Source organism: Equus caballus, chromosome 8 (assembly GCF_041296265.1).
Source record: "Equus caballus isolate H_3958 breed thoroughbred chromosome 8, TB-T2T, whole genome shotgun sequence".
Taxonomy (NCBI): Eukaryota; Metazoa; Chordata; class Mammalia; order Perissodactyla; family Equidae; genus Equus; species Equus caballus.
Window position 1 is genome coordinate 72,609,538 of NC_091691.1, and position 23,805 is coordinate 72,633,342.

The following is a 23,805-nucleotide window of genomic DNA, read 5'->3' on the forward strand; positions in this document are numbered from 1 at the left end:
ATTGTAAAGCAGCACTGTAGCAATTGTGCTGATGACCAGAAGCAACTCTGATGTGCCCTGCCTTGCAGAGGCCTCACTGGCAGGGGCAAGTTGCCATCTTTTTCAAAAGAGCTTTTAAGGCCAGGACTATTGAAGGTTAATTTAAATTCTAAGGATGAAAGAAGAAAGTTTGCCTGCCAAGGCAGGTTGCTTCATACTTCCTATTAAAAAATTAAAAGTAGTGTTAGAAAAACAAGAGATCATTACTGAGTTAAGTACAGAGTACCAAAAGAAAATGCATGATTTACATGGGACAATGTCAAACAACTGAATCCCTTTGAGCCTCTATTTGCTGACCATGTACTACATACCAGACCATGTACTGCTGTGTGAATGAACCTATGTATGCCGGGGACCCTGGGGGTACAGAGAAAAGACATGGCCTTTGCCTTTGAAGAATCTTCTAACATGCATCAGCATACAAAGCAATCCACACTGCAGCTCTATGCGTTGATTGAGGCAGATAGTGTTCCAGCCCTGTCCACCCTGGAAGGCAACTCAACTCCAGGCAGTTCAGCAACCCCCAAAATTTCATTTCCTTACCTTCTCATAGGGCTATTCAAAGAGCAAGAAAAATTCTAATGAGTCTAGAGATAAATTTGCCTCCATCTCCAACCCACCCAAAACTTTCTTGTAAAAGTAGGATATGTTTTGCACATGGGCAAAGTACAGTCTCCAAGCCATTAACAACTATTTCTTGGGAACCTTCTATGTAACTAGATTTGTTAGTCCTTACTTGCTCACAGTGCCTATACTACAGCTATAAAGTCAGTGTGCAAAAGCAATGCTAAGTCTAGTCTTTGATTATCAGAAGAGACATGGCAAAATCAACAGAATGCTGATGAGCCAATCCTCTGATAATGGGAGCGAAGAGAGGGAAAATCTAGATCTGGACCCAAACCAAGTCAACTATTTGCATGGCAATTTTAAATACAGAGAAAGGTCTAGAAGATGATTTGCATTGCAGAGTTACAAAGAAATGAATTCGCATTTTGAATTGGCCACTCATAATTATTCTTTAAAACTAACAAAGAACAGGCAAGATATAGGACAGTTATAAGAAGGAGAGCAAACATGGAATCAGTCTTGCTGCAAGAGCCCAGAAATTACTGTCTAATAATGAAACAATTTGAAGAGCAAAAAATCTGTAAACATTTAGAGGGACAGTGAAATCATAGGCAATAAGGAGAAAGATTTGTGAATATCAAACCCTGCCAAGTCCAAAGCTGTCTTCTCCTCCACACTAGGGTTTCAAAATTCGTAGATGAAATAAATGCAGAAAGCCGCCTCACATTTGGGAAGGCGACTGATAATGTGTATAGGAAAGAATTACACCAATCTTTAGATCTAGAAGGGAACTCTGAGAGCATGTAGTCTAACCGTCCAATGTAATAGAGGAAGAGAGAGTCAGAGAGGCTAAGAGTTTCATTCTAGTTCAAATCAGTTTCCAGCTGCCCCCCTGCCCAGAGTCCTTCCTACTATCCTGCACTCTGCTACTGTTCACACACAGGAATAATGAACCTGAACTGGAAGTTTGGATAGTACATATCAGGAGAAAATAAAATTCAGATGTTCAGTGAGATTATAATGTAAAAAAGAAAGAGGGATATTAAGTCTTAACACCTGATGCCATCAATGGAGACTGGGCCATGACATATGTTTAATCAGTTGGTCACAGCAGAAAACCCAGAGAACTCATTCATTCTCCCATCCCATTAAGCCAGGAGGGTAGCTACCACCAGGAGTTTTCTAGGAAGATGACAAATGCTCTTCACTAAGGACATTTTTAATCCTTCGAAAATTATTTAGCTGAAATAGAACCCAAGAGGGTAAAAACCAGAGCACTCTCCAGTCCTAAGATTCTAGGAAAGATGTTTTATTGCCACTTACCAATTGTATTTTTTTAACCATGCATTATGGAAATGTCAAGTATTTACCAAAGTAGGCAGAATAGCATGATAAACTTCTGTGTACCCCTCCCTCAGCTTCAACAATATCTACTCATGGTCAATCTTGTTTAATCAATACTTCCACTTACCTCTTCCCTTCCTTATTATTTGGAAACAAATCCCAGCTGATGTCATACGATTACTTCTATAAATATTTTAATATGTATTTCTAAAAGATAGATACTAAAAAAAAAAATTATCACACTTACAAAAATTAACAGTAATTACATAATATCATGAAATGCCCAGACAATATTCAAATTTCCATGAATTCATGAAATATGATCTCTTTTGACAGTTTGTTTAAATGGGCATCCAAGTATGGTCATTTTATCTCTGCAGTTTCTTTTAATTGACTGACCCACTCCCCTTCTCTCTCTCCTTGCAACTTATTTGTTGAAGGCACCAGGTTGCTTGCTGGGAGCTTCCCATGATCTGTATTTTACTGAATGAATCTCTGTGTGTCCTCTGCATTTCGTAGTGGGTAGGTCTAGAGCTGAACTGCCACATGTGGCTATTTTAATTTAATTTAATTTAAAATTCAGTTTCTCAGTCACACTAGCCACATTTCAAGTGCTCAGTAGCCACATGTGGCTAATGGCTACTGTGTGGGACAGCACAGATAGAGAACATTTCCACCACTGCAAAAAATTCTACGAGACGTCACTACTCAACCGTCTCATGAGGTAGCCTTGGAGAGAAGAGATATTGGAATCTCATCCGTCCAGTCTTTGGCATACAGTTGATCTCCTGCAATGTAGGCAATTTAAACCTTCACACCTAGAGACTGAAAATGAAATAAAAATTCAAGGGATCTGTGTGTTTTAAAATTTATGTAAATGGTATGCTTACAAATACTTTTGTCATTTGCTTTTTTTATACGTTGTTTTTAGCTTTAACCATGTTGATATATTTATGTGTACTTATTCCTTTTAACAGATGTGTAATATTCCATTCTTTGAATGTGTCACAGTTGATTCACTATCCTTTTAATTAACATTTAGATTGTTTTCAATCTCCGGTAACATACACTGAGCTTCAAGGAATGTTGTTGTACATCCTTGGCGATCTGTTACAAATGAGTAAAGGAGGCAACCTGGCCATGGAATCATTGGGGCACTGAGCACACCCATCTTCAACTCTAATAGCTATTTCCTAATCACTCTCCAAAATGATTATACCAATTCACACTCACACCAACAGTGTGCAAGTGTTCACTTCCTCACAGCATTACCAACACTGGGTCGCTTCAGACTTTTAATTTTTACCAACGTGGCTTCACATACTTGCAGTGAAAACATAAATACAAGCATGGAGATGAGAGGGGCGCACTAACTTGGCTGAATCTATGTTTTCTTTCTTTGAAAAAATAAAGTACATGTGGCAAAAAGTTAACATTGATTAAATGTGAATGGTGGGTGGGAAGAAGTTGGTTATGATATTTTTAGTACTGTTTGGTAAGACTACACTACTCAGAATTAATTTCTATTTCATAATCATTTTCCAATGCAAGGGCTTCATAAAAAATATGCAGCATATAACAAATTACTCAATATGGGATTATGTACTAGGTTCCTTTTTTGTGTTTGTTTTTTGGCATTTCTCGCTAAAAAGAAAACACTAAGAGGGACAATCCATTGGTTGTATTTGCCCCAAATGACCTCCAGCTCTTGGATTTTTCAAGTCAAGCTTTACTCAGTCAAATATTGGTAACTAATTGCCCAAAATTATTTCCTTTGTAACTGCATGCTGACTTACATATCACATAGCATTTTCTTCCTCTATGGATGATATGAACTAAAGAGAGGGTAAGCTCAAATGGAACTTGTGTTTGGAATGATGCCAAAAGCTCTGTGGAGCATTTCTGACTAGTTTTCATTTCCTTATGAACTGTGTGGACAAGGTAAATTGCTTGGCTCTGACATGGAGGCCTGCTAACTCTTAGTGTCACTGTATTTGCAATGGTTGCTTTAAAAATCCAGACTAGAACTCTTTTCCAGAAGAGTGTGACAAGAAGGCAGCAATCATTAGTGTGATTCGTCAGTCCAGAAACAACTTTTAAATCCCTTCCATATATAAGGCACCGCGCTATGCCCTGTGAAAGAACATAGAGATGGATGAAAGTTGATCCCTGCATCGAGAACTTAACAAACAGGCCAGCTTTTCCTTTTACAACCCAAACTACAAAAATTTTTGTAGCTCATTCTGGCTTTATTCTATTTTGATCTTTAAAACTTATTTTAAATATTGTTCAACAGTTATTTATTACTCAGTAAGTCTTATATGACCTTTGGCCAAAAGCAGTAACATTTTGACCTGTCCTGTGGAACTCAGAGATTCCCACTCCATGAAGGCAGTGAAGTAAACAACTTCAAATGAAACCCTCCTGGAAATCTGTGGTGGGCACAGCATGAGAGAGAAGTGCGGATGAGCGGGGGAAGAACAAAGTGGGCATGCCCAAAAATAAGTGAGAGTGGTATCCGTGTTTTGAGCATTTCTTCCTCATTTCCCTTAAGATATTTATTCTGCTTCTCCACTGGTAGTTGAAAAAATATGGGGATGATACAACAAACCAAGATGCTAAAATGAAACAGATTTCCTTTTAGGCCTGCAACGTAGAGTCAGCATTATCTATGTGGGCTTCTTCAGGGTTGAGCATTTAGGGTAAATCACAGCAGCAAAGAACTAAGTAAGGACACGCTTCTTAAGTTTGTAAACGGCCAGAGGGAGGGGTCAGTGTGAAGATGGGGCAGCAGAGTATGTGCGAGTGCCAGGTGCGTGTCATGGATGTACATGTGCGCCTGCTGGTGAACAACATAAGGAGAAAGAACCATCTATAGGAGAAAAAGCCTGCTATGTCTTGAAGCCATTCACACTTTACGGTGTCTTAACTTCACAATGAAGCAGTTCTGAACGCCATTTAGTGGTGGCAGTACAGGGCTTCCTGAGACTAGAAGTTTGGCTCATAAAATAGAGGCGCATCTGGCCACCAGGACATGAAAAGAGCTCTTTGCAAACAATAGCCCGGTAGCGGAAGTGTAAGTGATTCAGAAACACCTGGCTGATATTTCCCTTGAGGCTCCGGGAGGATGAACTGGTTAAGAAGGACCTAGTCAATTGGACATCATCCGGCAACTTGACAAGTCAGAACATTGAGGGAAAAAAATTAGAGAGATGATGTCATTCCAAATAGAGTGTTCCAGAAAAGAATACTCCCTTCTGTCGGTGGAGGAGGGTCAGGAATAAAACAGATTCACTTAGGTATTCCAGTTCAGGTCAAGACATCTCTTTTTCCAGGGTGGAAAGTACACAGGAATGATCCAGATTGCTTGATATTGAGGACTGTTTGTCATTTTATTCATTCAGCATCTTCTACAAAAAGAAAAAGTAAAACCTAATGCTAAATTGAATTAGGTCAAATGTCAAAGGGATGAATAAAGAATAAAGGCTATAATAGAGTCATATCCATAGCATTAACTCTCCGGAGCCAAATATAATGCCAGTTGTCACCGAAAAGTCTAGGTTTAAGGCAGTTTGCATCCTGTGATCAATTTCTTCTCTTTGCCCTCCTGCAGCCAGCTGCGCCCTGAAGAAGCGATTCAAGCGGCGTGAGATCGAAGCCATCCAGTGCGAGGTGCGGAAGATGTGCAACTACACCAAGATTCTGTCCACCAAGAAGAACCTGGACCACGTGAACAAGATCCTGAAGGCCAAGCGGCTGCAGAGACAATCAAAGACAGGCAACAACTTCGTCAAGAAGAGGAGAGGGCGTCCCCGAAAGCAGCCTTCCCAGTTCGATGAGGACTCCAGAGACCAAATGCCGGTGCTGGAAAAATGCATCGACCTTCCCAGCAAAAGGGGTCAGAAGCCGAGCCTGAGCCCGCTTGTCTTGGAGCCCGCCGCCAGCCAAGACACCATCATGGCCACCATCGAAGCGGTCATCCACATGGCCCGGGAGGCGCCGCCCCTGCCTCCGCCACCGCCCCCTCCGCTCCCGCCCCCGCCGCCGCCGCCGCCACCCCCGCCCCCTCCTCTGCCCAAGACCCCACGAGGAGGCGGAAAGAGGAAACACAAACCTCAGCCTCCTGCTCAGCCCCCGCAGCAGCCTCCCCCGCAGCAGCCCCTTCCCCAGGAAGAGGAGGTGAAGGCCAAAAGGCAGAGGAAGTCCCGAGGGAGTGAGAGCGATGTCCTTCCCTAGGGTGGGTCCGGGCGTCTGAACCTGGGGCTGGGGGAACTGACACATTGGAAGTGCAGTGAGCCGGGGTAGGGGCAGAATCCCCCGCTGCAGGGACACTGATGCCCTTCTCTCCAGAAGCTGGGCAGGCAGAATCGGGCCAGATGATGGGGTTGAGCCATCAGTAGCTCTCGGGAAAGCAAAGCAGGGTGACGCCTTCAAAAGAAGTTTGTCTGTGCTTCCCAGCAGTTCCCAACCAAGCGGCACTTCAGTATGGCTAGATCCTTTAAGGGCAAGCAGAAGACCCATCAAGGAGGAGAAAAGCCGGGGGTGCTCTCTGACAGCCACCTGATCTCCCGCATCCAAGGTGTGCCCTTGATTCCACTGCGTTTGCTGGCCAGGAAAAATGGAAAGGGAAACACCCTCAATTAGGAAACATTCCAAGGGGAGAAAAGCTGCAAATTTCTCAACGGGCTTTGTTGTAATCCGCTTCCATTTCATTGGTTTATATTTCTTTTGGTTTTTCAAGCTCGGCTAGGCTTTGGGGCACCAACATCATCTTCAGGTGACCTGAATCTTTCCGTTAACGATACAGTTTCTCAGATGGACTCATGTCATCAGAAGGTGGAATTTTAGTGATAGGCAACCTTAGACATCCAACTTATTCGTATGCCTCCTCCATCACACATACGCTGATACTTAGCATCCTCTGTTCCTACTTTTCTTTTGTCCATTGTACTTCCATGTACCTTTTCATTAACTTACTTGCTGCCTTCTTTTCCTTGGTACACACCTAAATAATGTAAACCTTATCTGTGTTGTAACGTTCACCTTGGCATGCTGTCCCAAGGAACTTGGCTTTGAATCCCAATCATTGTGAAACAGATACTCAGTATTGATAGAGCCTTTTTAATAAGTGATTTAGAGCAGCCGAGGATATGTTGACCCAGGTGTCAACCAGGTTATTTTTATACTTACAACGTATCAGCAGAGAATAGACAGAATAAAATGATTTTAATAACCCACAGCAAATGGAATAACTGACAAATCACCAAAAACTGAAACCCAGACCCACCAGAAAGACAAGTGTCTAGCAATGCCTTGGTATGTGATTTTTTTTTCATACAAATAACTGTCATAGGTCGTTGAAAAAAAGAAAAAAAAACAATAGAAGTCCATTATCTCTTGATAATTATTTCTTAAAAGCAAATGGGAGTAAGTGTTCTTATCTGAAAAAAAAAATGAAAATGTTTAAAGGGTATCACCACTCCAATTGTATCAAGCCACCTTGGACAAAGTATCCAAACTGTGGTTGCCTTAATAAACTAAAACATTTTTGTACATAATGTAATTATAAATCTATCAGTCTGCATGGATGCAAACTGTGTGTGACAAATCGTCTTTTAAATGGTCAATTTCAACTGTACATTTCTCATCCAATTTGTACTGTAGCCATTGGTTTAGCGTGGACAGATATTCCATTCTCTATTATCCATTTCCACAGCTCGAGCAAACCATGTTAAGAAGACTCAGAATGAATACGAAGTTATTCCATTGCCGTAGATGTTTTCTGAAAGTCAGATGTGGAAATTCCAAATAAACATTTTCAATTTCCTCCCTCCCTCCTCCCCTTACCTTTCCCAAGACGTCAAACACCTGGCATGGTAGATTATAAAAAGAGAGACACTGAGAGACAGAATTAAATTTTCTAATGGGGATTAGAATATCTGGTTTACTTCCAAATTAAGTTTCTTTACAGGAAGCTGGGACCAGCTGGAAATTGTATTATATCACTTCAGAACACAGCATTGTATCCTTAGAGAGAGATGGATTTTTGGTGGGAACATAAGAGAATAGGGATGGGATGTCTATGGGAGTGAATTTTAAAATCCCAAGTTGATATGCTTGCAAACATCACTGCTCTGTCATGACACTACCAGTTGGTTGAAATTACCCACAGAGCACTGTCACCATGGACTTCACACCATTTGCTGCCAACTAGGTCAGTCACATTTAATCCTAGCAATATGTAAGTTTAAAGGAATGCATTCTCCTATACTTTAAAGCTTATATCATAGATACTCAGTTTGTGACCTAGGTTGACCTTTGGCATTTCACACAAGTTGAACAGCAAAATCAAACCAGCCACTTTCAATTTGTCATTCCCAAGCCATGTCTGAGTGGTTCCAAAGTCACCCAAGAGGAAGGTTTAAATTAGCCCTACTCACCCCCTGAGTGCGACCATTTTCATTCCGATTAAGCCATAAAAAGGGTTCTCGCCTGTTGGACTTTGAAAATCATTTCCGTCTTTCTTTTGCCCTTCTTTCTTCCAGTGTTGTCCTGTTTCCCCAACCGAGTCTGTGAGCAGACTAAATCTTCCTGCAGAGAAGAATGAGCTGGTACTCTCTAACCTTCTTAAAGAAGGACCCAAAGCTTAATTGGCATTAACCTCTAGTAGGTGAGAAATTTCAAATAACTTTAGGATAGATTAGAATTTCCAAACAGGAGAGATACAGCAGAGTTGTGACTTATACATAATTTCAGTTCTACAGTTGTCGTATGAGTTAAATGCAAAACCTCTACATGTGTGACCCTGAGAATAGATTGGAAAACTGCAGAGGACCAAAACTGAGACATGCTAAACAGCTGTTTGAAGATGAAAGGCAGTCCAGTCATCTGCACAGCTTCCTCTCTCCCCTACCCAGCTCTTCTCTCAGTACCATATTACTTTTTTTTGGTTTTGCTTTCCATTAACCTAACTCATCTCATTGGTACGACTGTTTTCTTATTTTCTAAGTGCCCCATTTCTCTTAGCCTCTCCTCTTCCATCCAGGCTCAACATTGGGCCAGTCTAGCTTCACATCTGGTTGGTTGCAGAACGAGAATGAGAATTTAGCTCTCCTGACCTGGATTGTGGAGGTCTTTAGCCAGCTAACACTGCCTTCTGTGGCTGCATTTTTATGTAGAGAGGAAGTCATCTGGGATGGCCAAGACTCCATAAACAGCTCCACGAAATATTTCATAATGAGAGAAACGTTTTTTCTTTCTTTCTTTCTTTTCTGGAATACTTGCCTTCAACAAGCAGGCATGAACCCCTTTGTAATATAGGGAGTCGGATTAGGGGTGAACAAAGGATGAAATCGAGATATAAAAGCCTGTTCAAGGGTGAGGATAGATCTCTGATCCACCTTCCCAAGTGGCTGCAGGGCCACTTGCTTTTCAACCCTTTATCTCAAATAAGAGGAACAGAAGTTTGACTTCCTCTAATGGCCTGACTCTGGCTACAACCCAAGGAAGACAGGTCAGTGGAAAGGAGAGCCTGTCAGGGGCTGGTTTGTGACTTGGCAGGACCAGGACTCAACAGCCACTGACAGCCCAGAGTAGGTGACTAAGGGCTGACAGAGGATTAGCATGTTAACTTGGCTGCTCTCCGGAGCGGGAGGCCATGTTCCATGTTCGATGGCAGTGAGAATTTGTGTTCAGCGTGTTGCTGGGTCTATAAATATGATAAGCAAGTGGTGACAGAATTATAGTATAAGGTGATGTACTACATGCAGATCATAAAGGATTTGGTTTTAGGACTTAAGTAGAAAATCCCCCTCCTACAGCTTATTACCCAACAATATTCAGATAATGAGCTTTTGGAGAATATTTTTTCCCTACCACTAGGAAGATTTACCTGGGAACTGTCTAAAGTCTATACATATATTTCCAAAGCCTTTAAATGCCAACTGTAGCATGGAGAGAGGGGGTGGCAGAAGCCGAAATGCCTCAAAAGCCATTTAAGTGTTACATTACAGAATTTTCAGTCCTTCTCATTATGTAAAAGTAGATAAATATAGACATTATTCTCAACACTACCCTATAGTATCACAATGGTCCAAATGCCAGAGCTTACACATAATGTCATCACAGTGCCTAGAAACGCAAACTGTAATATACCGTAGCATTTTCTTGGTGTTTTTTAAAGTTTCTTTCCACAATACAAGGCTCCCCCTGCCTCTTGTTTCTTGGAGAGTTCACCCCACCAATGAGTCTTCCTTCCTTGTTGGACTCAGTCACTTGGGGAACAGTCTTTGAAGCACATATCAACCAAGGAAGAAACTTCCTGGATATCTATTGCCCATTTGCCCAGGTATAATAAACACTAAAGGGGGGGAAAATTGAAAAAAGCTGCCGCTGATCAACACAGAAGGGCAGTTCCAACCTCGGTTGGTGTCTTTCTTTTTCTTCCTTTTTTAAAAAATCTATTTCTTAAATAATAATAAATGCACATGATGTGTTAAATATGTATATATATATTTCAAAAGAAAAAAATGGGGCACAAGATTGTCTTACAAGTCGTGCTGGCTAATTTTTAGTTTGTATTCATAAGTGGTTTTTAAAAGCCTTTTTTAAAGTGTAATTTGCATGTTCTACTTTGATTGTATGTAAACATATTTTAGAACAAAAATGTATTTGTATTTTATTGAATATAGAAGCAAGAAAAATTGTACATTGTTTGAAATGTTCTTTTTGTAACAGTTTTTATTCATAAAGCATTTTTGTACATTTAAAATGAACATGGACTTGCTGTTATTTGAGGCGTAGATACATCTGGCATGCTTTACTGTCATGCTCCTCCATGGTCTTAGATGTTGGGTTTTAAACATTTTTTCTAAAAGAAAGCTCAGTCTTTTTCGCTACCAGATCAGGTTAGCACAGTATAGAGCACTTAACTATTAAAAAAAAAAGTTAATCCTATTCATATGTTATTCATTGTGTGAAATTAAAGACATTCAATTCAGTCTATCATGAGTTGTGAATTCTTTTGTTTTATTTTCCATCTGGTTCACATCACTAAGGAGTTTTAATAGCATTTGGAGGTCTCTGCTCACACCAACTGGATATAGAATCATTGAGAAAATTCTAACCAAACTTTGCCCTTTTGTATGAATCTGGGAAGTACATTGTGGGCAAGATTTGAGTCTGATTTACTGGGTTACTCTTCAGAATATATTACACCTGGACATAAAGCCAGCACTGATTCAAAGAACAGTTAGACCTCTGCTGAAAGCAATCGAAGTGTATTGTAAGATGTTGAAGACCTATCCTGTCCTAAATTTTTAGAAGAACATTGTGGATGGGATTAAGCTTTCTTACTAAATACCCCATGATGTCAGATATCTGAAGGATGGATCTCTGGCTGGAGTTACAGTTTGAAGTGATAGGAAAGGTTATTTTAATCAACCACAGACAGTTACTGATCACCTCCCCAGAGCCTACCAGTCTGAGCAAGACGCTAAGGTCAATGGCCGGGAATCTGCAGTCCTTGCTCTGAAGGAACTTCCAGGCCTGCATTTGAAAAATGAACTGGCAGTTCTAAGTAGAATGTGACAAGTGGTAAAAGACTGATGGAGGGCTCAGAAGAAGGGTGGAGCTCCCAGGCTGACACTGTCTTCTCTTCCCACTCTTTCTGTCCTAATTTTTAGTTTATATTCCTAAGTAGGTCTTCAAAGTATAATTTGCACTTTTTACTTTGAGAATATGTAAAAATACATACTTTTATGTATTCTTTGCTTCCCTTCTTTATCTTCTCTTCTGATGGGCCTCTTCCAAAAGCCAAGGAGGTATATAGGAAATGTTAGGAGCAGCTCCACATGCCTAGCCATCAATCTGACCCTCCGTGACATTTATTATGACTTTTGGTATTTGCACTACTCACAGTGGAATAACGAGAGTCTGGTGGGATGAATGGAAGTCTTCAGGAGAAGATTATTCGGGCAGCTTCAGGATGGTTGGAACACTTGTGCTTTAGGTAGCCTCCTGAGATTCAGAGAGTTCAGTCAGCAGCCTCTAACAAAGTAGAATTTGCCTTCTTTTCCCTATTCTCTGCCAACTATCTTACACTGAACCAGGCAAATTTAAAGCACTCCATAGTCCTCTTTCTAATGCAGATTCATCAGACCATTGATATTTCTGAAATCAGTAATGACTTCCAAGAGTGCCCCTAATCTCTTCCCACCAGCTTCTCATGTAGGGGCAAAGCTGTTGCCTTGGAATGGACTGGCTCAAACTTTGGGGTTTTTAATGAGGCCACAGAGTAGCAATGTGCTGACAAAGATTCTTGAGAAAGTCAGATGTGTTCACATGTGTGGCTGGTAGGAATCTCAGGCTGCAAATAGATGGGTGGAAGGGACGTATCTTTTTAAATTTCTCTGTAGCTCAATGTTATTAATTTTTAAGACTCTATTCCACCAGGATAGCAGAATCTTAGTTCCAGACCTAGGGAAGCCTTTTCTAACCTGGAGGGGAAGGGAGAAGGGGTCATTTAGAAAGCCTTGCTCCAACTTCCTTCCAAATTGTTTCTTTCTGCCTCAGTCTTTTCTATCTCCCTAGTTTCTAAGCATTTGAAATTGAAAAGCCAGAAAAAAGTCTTTTTAATTTTTTCGCCTTCTGCTTTCTGCTGTCAGATACATGCCCTGGGGAACTGAGCACAAACCAGCCTAGCTCCCTGTATTGCAGGGAGGAGACTGGCAGAAGAGTGGGGATATTGGAAATCAGTGACTACAAAAGGTTGAACCTGTTGCACCTGTGATAGGGCATGAAGACAATGGGATGAGAAAAGCCAAAGAATTTGCCCAAGGTCATAAAAGGCTTTTTACAGGTCAGATGAGTTGATGAATGGCTGTGAAATGGACTGAGACGAGGCCAACAGTGGTGTGCATTTCTGTTGTTTGTTATTACTAACATTTCCACTTTCACAGGAAATGCCACTATACAGGTTTTTAAATGTTATTAAGTCATGGCAATACACTTCCCAGAAGCGTCGTGAGGGCTTTTGTTTCTAGCATCAGTTGAAGGAAAGACTGGTTCCAAAGTGTTATTCACATTCACAGATGCTAAAATTGGGAAGTAACAAATGAGAAGTATTAAAACCTCGAAAGAGTTAGAAACCACACATATTCTCTCATTATTAAGCCTGATATTTTAAAACTTTAGCCAGCCCTGGTGGTCTAGTGGTTAAGATCCTTGCTCTCACGGCCGCAGCTGGGTTCATTTCCTGGTCAGCGAACCTCACCACCCATCTGTCGGTTGTCATACTGTAACGGCTGCCTGCTGCTGTGATGCTGAAAGCTAAGCCACTGGTATTCCAAATACCAGGAGGACACCCATGGTAAACAGGTCTCGGTGGAGGTTCCAAACTAGAAAGACTAGGAAGAAGGACGTGGCCACCCACTTCCAAAAAGATTGGCCATGAAAACCACAGCAGAACATTATTCGATATAGCGCCAGAAGGTGAGAGGATGACTCAAGACGACTGGGCAGGGCTCAGCTGTACACAGGGTCACTAGGAGTCGGAATCAACTCAACGGCACTAACAACAAACTGTAAAATTTAATTCCCCTCTTTTTAGTGGAAAGAGCCCTGGAATAAAAGTCAAAAGATCTGGGATGTATTTCTGCTTGGTCACTAAAGAATTCTATGCCCAGGAGAAAAATGTCTTTGAGTCTCACTTGCCTAATCTATAAAATGGGAGGTTAAACTCTTAATGATATCTTCAGTGCCTTCCAAGTCTAAAAGTCCCCAAACTGTCATTTTCAGATCCTTCAAACAGGCCCTACTGTTAGTTTCCAACTTCATCCCCCACCGTTGTCTAAAGCCAGTGATGTTTTGGCGTAGTCTGTTCTATCCTAATATGATTAATAGGTGTGAAGGTATGGAAGAAGTGAATGGAAAAAAACAGAATCATGAGGACATACAGTCAAGTCTTTCCTTCTTTCCTTCCTTTCTCCCTCCCCTATTTGCACATTGCCAAGTACCAAAAATGTAAAGATGAACAAGAAAGACAAGTCCTCGTTGAGCTGTATTTAAACAAATCTAGATCGTGAACTTCCTCCCGTTCTCTGCCTATTCGAATTCTACCCATCTTTTAGGGTTCAATTCAAACCCCACCTCCTCCAGGAAGTGTCATGACCATAACCCACAAACGTGTCTCACTCATTTGGTAACTGTCTCCAATAAAAATCGTGTGACAGCGTATAATCCTCAGCCAGGACTGCCATGTAAGGTTGCACAGGTTGTTCCCTGCACAAAGGGACCTGGCTAAAAAAGAAAGTGGGAGCAGAAATCCAACCTGCACTCCCTTAAGCTGTGTACCCTTGGTGTGGCATCTGCCCCAAGTAGGCATCTTTTTCTTATTGTCACAAAAATAATTTTGTAAGAACGAAGCTTAAAAATTGTTTTCAAAGTCTACTGTGTATCTCTGGAAGGTAGAGGCAATCTTTCTCTTCTTCGTTCTTGGGCCATCCATGCTGCTCTTGCCCCTAAGACCACCAGGCCAGTGTCTCAAGGCTTCCTCCATTTTAGTCAGCAGTACTGTATACCCCAGAAGAAGCCTGAATCCACTCTCAAGCTGAACAGCTGAAGGAAAACAATGAAAGCAGGTATGATGGTTAATTTTATGTGTTAGCTTGACTGGCCACAGGGTACCCAGATTAAACATTATTTGGAGTGTGTCTGCAAGGGTGTTTCCATATGAGATTAGCATTTGAATATGTGGACTCAGTAAAGTAAGAGATTGCCTTCCCCAGTGTGGGTGGGCATCATCTAATGGGTTGAGGTCCTGAACAAAACAAGAGACGGAGGAAGGAGGAAATTGCTCCTTTTTCCTGCCTCACTGTTTGAGCTGGGACTCCTCCTCTCATCATCTCCTACCCTCGGACTAGGATTTACACCATCAGCTCCCCTGGTTCTCAGGCCTTCTGATGTGGACTGAATTACACCACTGGCTTTCCTGGGACTCCAGCTTGCAGGCAGCAGATCCAGGTGGTGGGACTTCTCAGCCTCCATTATCACGTGAGCCAATTCCTCATAATAAATCAATCTCTCTTTCTCTCTCTCCCTCTCTATAGAAAGAAAGAAAGATAGAGAGAGAGAGAGAGAGAGAGAGAGAGAGAGAGAGAGATTCTGTTTCTCTGGAGAACCCTAATACTCAGACAACAGCCTTGTGCAAATGTGTCAGCTAGTTTCAGTGTCACATCTCTATGAACATAATTCACTAAGTTAGTAGACATCTGATGTCCCAGAAGGTCTACAGTTTCCCAGAATTTGGAACTTTTATTTTGAAATAAATAGCATCCTCACAGGAGGATGCTAAGAAATATATAAGGAAGTCCAGCCCTCTCCCAACTGTCTCCCCATCCTATGTCAACATCCCATACAACTACAGTACAATATCAAAACCAAGAAATTGACATTGACACAATCCATCAAGCTTATTCAGATTTCATCAGTTACACATGACCTCATTTGTGTGTGTGTTGTGTGTGTGTGTGGCTGTGTATGTGCATAGATTTATGCAATTTCGTCATATGTATAGACATGCATAAAAACTAACACAGTCAAGATGCTCAATTGTACCATCATCACAAAGACTTCCCTCATGCTAATCACTCCCTCCCGCTCATCATCCCTATTCCGTGGCAAGTACTAATGTGTGCTCCATCTCTACAATTTTTCTTACTTCCACTATTACAGAAATGGAATTGTGCAGTATGTTGCCTTTTTAAAGTAAAGTCTAGTTTTGGAACAGTTTTAGATTTACGAAAAGTTGTGGAGATAGTACAGGCAGCTCCCGTGAACCCTGCACCAAGCCCAGTTCCCCTGATTATTAATATCTTACATTAGTACGGTACATTTGTCACACTTACAAAACCGTATTATTCTATTATTATTAACTAAAGAGTCGACTTTATTCAGATGTCCTTAGAGTTTAGCTAATGTCCTTTTTTCTGTTCCAGGATCTCATCCAGGTACCACATTACATCTAGTCATCATGTCTCCTTAAGCTCCTCTTGGCTTTGAGAGTTTCTTGTTTGTGATGACCTTGACAATTTTGAGGAGTGCTGGCCAGGTATTTTGTCGAATATCCCTCAACTTGGTTCATCTGAAGTTTTTCTCATGATTAGACTGGGGTCACATGTTCTTGAGAAGATGATCCTAGAGGTAAATTGTACATACTATCAACAAGACATGGCTGTTGATGTTGACCTTGATCACCTGGCTGAGGAAGTAGTTGTCAGGTTTCTCCACTGTAAAATTCCTTCCCCCCCCCCTTTTCCGTACTTTGATCTTTCAAAGGAAGTCGCTGCACAGAACTCACACTTAAAAAGGGAAGAGCTGTGCTCCTCTTCCTCAAGGGCTGAGTATCTACATAAATAGTTTGAAATTCTTATGTACTGGAGATTTTTCTTTTTTCAATACTTTTTGTTTTGAAATAATTTTAGGCTTACAGAAAAGTTTCAAAAACAGTACAGAGTTCCATTTAAATTCTCTCGCCCAGCTTTCCCTAATATGATCATCTTAAATAGCCATAGTACAGTTATCAAAGCTAAGAAATTAACTTTGGTACAATATTATTAGCTGAACTACAGACTTTAGATTTCACTAGTTTTTCCAATATTGTTTGTTTTCTAAATGTTTTTAAAAATTTTAAATTGTGGTGAAATACACATGGCATAGGATTTATCATCTTAACCATTTTTAAGTGTATAGTTTAGTAGTGTTAGGTATATTGATATTGTTGTGCAACTAATCTCCAAAAGCTTTTCATCTTGCAAAACTGAGTCTCTGTACTCATTAAACAAGAACTCCCCATTCCCCCTCCCTCCCTCCCAGCCCTGGCAGCCACCATTCTACTCTCTGTTTCTGTGAGTTTGACTACTCTAGATATCTCATATAAGTGGAATCATACAGAATTTGTCTTTTATCCCCCATTTGTTCATTTACTGAATGATTTATTTATATTGATATGGACTCGTGGATATTTATTTTATATTTTGGATTATATTCTAATATACGTTATTTATTTTGCATCTCAAATTATAGAGCTATGGCCATTGGGCATTCTTTCAGTTGGCTCCTGTGTTCCTTTGGCATACCCCCATCATTGTGTGTGCTGTTTTTTTGTTTCTGTTTGTTTGCTTTTGAGTTTTTGTTTTCATAGCACTTTCTTACTTTCTAGCATTATAAGATGCTTTAGGCTCATCTTGTATATTTCCTGTGCCAGTCCTAGAATCAGTCGTTTCTCCAAGGAGCCTCAGTTCTTTTCATTGGAGGATGGTATTAGAAACCAAGATCTGGGCACTAGATGTGCGTGTTGCTACTGGGGTGTCATTGCTTCTTGGCCCTTGCAGCTGGCAAAGCAAGGAAATACGCGTGTGTACACTAACCCGTGTATACACACTATATATAGATATTTCTGTATGCAACCATCTGTCTATACTAAGCTAAACATGAGTCAAAACTGATATCTCTAACTCTAATACATTACCAAATGGTTCATTCTAGCCTCCTCCTCTTGCTTATCTGTAACTCCCACTCCAATAGTGAGAAACCTGGCTCTTACCATCTGCCATTCATTTACTCAGTTTTTTAATTCCAGTGTACCAGCATCAGAGTAATTGACCTAGGCCTACCCTTTTCAAGTTGGCTTTTTTCACTTAGTATAATTTCTTTGAGGGTCATCCAAGTTGTGTGTATCAATAGTGGGTTTCTTTTCATTGCTGAGTAGTATACTATGACATGGATGTACCAGGTTTTTCAACTATTCACTCTCTGAGGGACATCTGAGTAGTTTCCAATTTGGGGTTATTACAAGTAAAGTTGCTATGGGCATTCATATACAAGTACCTATGTGAAAATAAGTTTTAATTTCTCTGGGAAAATTGCCTAAAATTCCAATTGCTGGGTGTTGGTAAATCTATTGTTAGTTTTGAAGGGAACTGACAAACTGCTATTTAGAGTATTTTACTACTTTACATTCCCACCAGCAATATCTGAATGATTCAGTTTCTATACATCCTCACCAGCATTTGATATTATCACTACCTTTCATTTTAGGCATTCTGATAGGTATGTAGTGCTAATTCATTGTGGTTTAAATTTGCATTTCTATAATGGCTAATAATACTGAACATCTTTTCATGTGTTTATTTGCCATCTGTGGATCCTCTTCAGTGAAATATCTGTGCATGTATTTTGCCTGTTTTCTAAGTCAATTCTTTTAATCCTGAGTTTAGAGAATTTTTTATACATTCTAAATATAAGGCTTTTATTGCAAATATTCTTTCCTAGTCTGTAATTTGTCTTTTCATTTGCATTTAAAGTCTTGAAACATACCTCACACATGAATGTTATTCACATTTTAACATGAGGAAACAGGTTTAAACAAGATAAAGGACTTATTTTTTAAATGCACAGTTATTAAGGGCATATCTGGGATTCAAACCCAGTACATTCTAACTCTTAGTCCAGTACTTCTATAATGGACAAAAATCTTGGTGATGTCACAGTCGGTAAGTTTTTCCTTTTCTTAATGCCAAAGAGTCTTTTGACTAATAATAGGTTATTATTTTAGAAGGAAACCTAGAAAGCTTATAGCTCAAGTCCCTCAATTTACATTTGATAAAACTGAGGACAGAGAGATGAAAGGAATCAGTCATATTCACATGGCTCACTCATTTACAGTGGAACCCAGGCTAGAGCCCAAGGCCAGGCTTCCCAGTCTGATCCTTGCCCTGCTCTACCATACTTTCTCTTGGTACTCCTCCAATCTGTGTCCAGCATATCCGTGTCCTACAGGCTTGGGGAGTGGGGGAAGGATAATGACTTAGGAGCCCAGAAGGGACCTCTTCACCTTGGAAAGGGTGAGAGAGAGTGAAGAAATGCAGCAGAAAACAAACGACACCTAAGAAAGTGATGTGGGCACATGGTCACCGAGAAGAAAAGCCTTGAAGCTTCACCAGTGAGAATGCATGGGGGCTGCTGATGCCTTGTGAATGTAATCACTGCACCCCAAATTAGATATGTTATTTTTTTCCTGCAATATCTGTGACAATCTTAATAGAGGCTGTTTGTATCTAATAGTTTCCTGTTATCTTGACTCAAAATGTTAAAATATATTTCTTTTAAATAAGTGAATCTCCCTCAGTGCAGCAATTCATATCTATATCTTCCACTGCTCCCTCCACCACCACTCCTCACCCTCCCACCTGCATCCAGGCACACACACACGCATTGATGCAGGCTGAGGCAGAGTGGTGATGACACACAGCTAGGGAGAGAGGCTCTGCTTCTCTTTCCGCCAGAGACAAAGCCTTTGGCTTAGGTAGGTGTAGGTTACACGTTGCTGTGTTCTTGGTGAACAAGGAGATGCTCATATTTAGAAATAACCATGAAGCCCTGAAGGCTCTCTGAACTGTCTGGGTCTTTGGGGACAATTCATTTTGTTTCTAAAATCTTATATTGTAAAATAAAGCTTTGATAGAGAAACCCCACGAAATATGGCTCCATGAATTATTGTTAGGTAAACCGTCTGTAAGCACCACCTAGGTGAAAAAATAGAACCTCTCAAGCTCCCCCATAAGTGTCTCCATGTTCTTCATCCCAACCCAGCCCAGCCCTCCTCCAAAAGTCTCTGACTTTTACGGTAATAACTTCAGTGCTCTCCTTTATGGTTTTACCAGCCAAGGGAACATCCCTAAATATAAACAGCCTTACTGATTTTTTAAACTTGATATGTCTTTAGGTCTCTTGACTCCACATGTTTCCCTTCCAGCCCTCTCTTTCTTTCTTTTTTTTTGAGGAAGATGAGCCCTGAGCTAACTGCTGCCAATCCTCCTCTTTCTGCTGAGGAAGGCTGGCCCTGAGCTAACATCCATGCCCATCCTCCTCTACCCTACATGTGGGACATCTACCACAGAGCACGGCATGCCAAGTGATGCCATGTCCACACCCAGGTCCTGAACCAGTGAACCCTGGGCCGCCGAAGTGGAACCTGCACACTTAACTGCTGCACTGCCTGGCCGGCCCCCAGCCCTTTCTTTTCTTTACATTTACCTGTTGGGGAACCTTGACTATTTGACCTGCAGAGTTGCCCACAACGTGGACGCTGTACCCTCCTGGTGCAGTTCAACATGTTCCTCTGTCCTCAGAATTCCCTGCAAATTGGCAGCTAGATTCAGAGCTGGATTCAGAGATATGTAGATTTAAGTCTGATCCCTTTGGAATGATTATACGTGGAATTGTATCCATTCACCGAGAGGCAGATAATGTTTGATTGTCTCTCTGCAATGTTAACAGCTTCTGGTGCTTAATGCTGTGGTCTATTCATTTATTAGGGATTGAAAAGTGGTAATGTTTTGATACTATCATTACTTTTCACGGAGTATTTGGCATGCTTTTATAAAGAGGTGCTTTCCCCCATCTCCTCTTTGGTTACCTCGTGGTACTGTTTATATAAGGAAAGCAGGATAAATATTTCAGTCTTCCTTTTATTTTCAGGGTAATGAATTAGTTCCCTGTCAGCCTCCAAAGGTGACCAACTGGTATCTTTTAGTATTATTTTGAACTCATGGACTTCAACATATTTGAAGGGTTTCACTCTGTTGCAATTATCATCATTATTGAAGCTCAAATTGGCCCATCTGTGGCCAGTTGGAGTCTCTTCAAGTTGGCTCCTGAATCCTTTTTATATAACCCCAGCAGTTTTATATAACCTAGTAGGCTCTGATAGCTTCTTGGCTATCTGATGTGACAAGATGTTCTAAGCCTATCTTGCAATTTTTCTGTTCAGACCTTAAATGAGCCATTTCTTTCAGAGCTCGTTTTATTTTTTTAAATGGGAAATGGTATTTCAAGACCACAATCTGGGCACTAGGGATGGATAGCTAGATAGATAAGTAGATAGATAGATAGATAGGTAGACAGAGATAGATGATGGATACATAATCTCAAATAAATTTGAATTGGAAATGTCAGTATGAACTGGTTTTGTGTGTGTGTATTCATGCTGATAATTTTAATTCAAATTTATTTCAAATTCCTGAATTTGAATTGGAAGAGTTTTTACTCAAACTTACGTCTGTATCTCATTTCTTTCATATCAAGAATCTTAAGGACATAAGGGCAAAAGAAATAGAAAAACCGTAATTATTCAGTTATTTTTTTTACCCCACATCACGTATACAACATTCTCAGTGAAACAACCTTAATACTATCATCAACATAATTTCCAAAAAGATGGGAGAAAAATAGCATGTGCTTTTTCCCTTCTCCCATTTTTGTAGTTTTTCTATATCTACATTGTCAGAACATAAAGAGCATATGTACTTGCTCCCTTTTAACACACATTTTATCTTAGTTCTAAAAGTAACTGACTAGTGCTCACCACCAGACTTATGTCAAAGTCTCTGTAGTCATTTTGGCATCTGAAACTCACTATCAGGTAAATTCCTAAAGAAAAGGCTCATGGGAATACAATTTCCTGAGTTCTTACATGTAAATAAGAGTTGCTGACCTTTCTACTTGAAAGTCTGTTGGGTATAAAATCCTTGGCTCACACCTTCTTTCCTTGAATATTTTAAATGCATTCCTCCATTCTCCTCTGGCATGAAATGCTGCTTTTGAAAAACCTAATTATAATTTAATTTTCTTTCCTTATAAGTCAATTGTTTTTTATCTTTTTCTTTAAAATCCAATCATTTTACTAAAATATATTTTGGGATTGGTCAATATTCTCTTTAAATGTGTAATTTAATATTTTTTGAAGGAAAGCTTTTCTGAGTCATATTTTTCAGTATTCGGTTTCCTTACTTTGGTTTTCTTCCTCAGAGACTCCTATTAGCTTCAGAAATCTTCTTTGTATAGCTTTAATTTTAGTAACTGTGTCATGAATCCTTTTTATCTGTTTATTTTACTTCTTTTTGATTTTTAAATTTTCTTCTATTTAACCTTCTAGTTCTCTTCAGGTCCTTTCTGTTGTGTTTATTCACTCTTGTATTCCTCCTGGTTTCATTTTCATTTTTGATGTTACATTTTCATTTATTTTAATTTTGTCCCTGAGTTCTGTCACTTCACTTCTGAGATTTTCTGATTCTAATTTATGCTGTTCTTTCATATATTTAGCGTTTTCTTAATAACTTTAGCTCATTTTGAAACACTCGGCTAGAGTTTTGGTTTGTTTTGGGGCATGTTTTACTGGCACATCTTTATTCTGCCTCTTAATTCTCTTTGTCTTTTAGTAAGTTTTAAAGGATTTAAAAGTGGATACTTTTCCGTTTCTATTTTTTATTTGAAATTAACTTTCCTGAACTTTTGGAAAGAGACAGAGTTGAAGATAGTTTTTCTAATTTTTCAGCGCACCATCTTCTGTTCTTTCCCTGTAGCTTTGAAAACGTTGGTTTGTTTTTTAGGATTTCCTGCCACTATTTCCCTCACCCACTTTTACCTGAACCTTCTCTCTTCATCCTCTCGAGTGTCATTTTAAATGATACAAGGATTTGAGTATTGAGTATTTTCTCAAGTATGTTCTCAATGGCCACGTGCCATATGCTGGGTAGAATTTAAGGGGCATGGAGACCATCTCTGCTCACAAGCTAAGGTTGTCTCCAACTTTAATTATGGCTATGACATGCAAAATGAAAGAAAAAACTGAATGGGCCAGGGTACCAATATTTGAGGAGTTAAGAGGAGAAAAAGAATGTATCTCAGTGTAGATAGGACCTGAGCTTGGCCTGAGCAGGCAAAGAAGAGGCATCCTCTGGCACGTGTCATAAATGGGAGGAAGAAAATACCAGCAAATATGCTGTAAGAGTCATGCACATGGTATGATCATGGAACAAAGAGAAAATCAAATTGACAGTGGGGTAAAGTGTCACAGAAAGGAAGAAAGGATCCATGGAGAATAGAAGTGAATAAATAGGAGAGGATCTTAATGTTAAAAAGAGAGAAAATTGGGGCTGAAATTGCTGAGCACTTGTGATAAATTTTAAAAACAATAAACCAAGATCCACAATTCCGGAGAGATTGGTTTATGGTCCAAGTCTTATCTTTTGATTATGTGCTCACTTTGATACTCAGTATCATGCACATAGTTTGCTGATTCAACACAATAGTAAATTACTGTAGGCCTACTCCAGAAAAAAGTCTGTGGGAGCCAAGATAAATACAGTGGCCATAAAGCAGGTGCTGGCCTTCAAGGAAGGTATGTCCAACGATGGCTAACACAGTTGATATAAAAAATTCACAAACCAATGTGGCTATGAATAATCATCAGCACGTTTGATTAAAAAAAAGTACACTACTTTTGAATAGGTTTAAGAGATGTTGTTGCCGAGAAGCACTTACGTATGTGAAGCAAGAAAAGAGTAAATGAGTTTAAATTCAGATAGAGGTAAATGTCAATACTTAATGCTCTTTTTCTCCATCCTTCTCTCCTCTCTCTTCCTACCACTAGCGCAATATTGCTCCTCCTAGATGAGGAGTTGGCAAACCATGGCGCTTGGGCCAAATCCAGTGGGCAGCCTGTTTTTGTATGGCCCACGAGCGAAGAATGGCCTTTCCGTTTTGAAATGGTTTGAAAAAAATCAAAAGAAGAATAACACTTCATGTCGCGTGAAAGTTACATGAAATCAAATTTCAGTGTTCACCTATAAAGTTTTATTTGAACGCAGCCTCACTCATTCGTTTACATAGTGTGCGGCTGCGTTCCCAGTACCCCAGAGCTGAGGAGTTACAGCAGAGACCTTGTAGCCTGCACAGTCTGCAGTGTTAACACTCTGGCCCTTTACAGGGAAAGCGTGCTGGCCCTTGGAATAGACT

The 23,805-nt window shown here is 40.2% G+C and overlaps 1 protein-coding gene across 3 annotated transcripts in view; it reads left to right on the forward strand.

Annotated features, from left to right (window-relative positions):
- SETBP1 (SET binding protein 1) overlaps window positions 1-10,953 on the forward strand; it is a 360,545-nt gene extending 349,592 nt beyond the window's left edge. For all 3 annotated transcript variants that reach the window (XM_023647725.2, XM_023647727.2, XM_023647726.2), the window contains exon 6: window positions 5,564-10,953. In XM_023647725.2, coding sequence (XP_023503493.1) covers window positions 5,564-6,186 — 623 coding nt within the window. In that variant the 3' untranslated portion in view covers window positions 6,187-10,953. The remainder of the gene's footprint in view (window positions 1-5,563) is intronic.
- The last annotated feature ends 12,852 nt before the right edge of the window (window positions 10,954-23,805 follow it).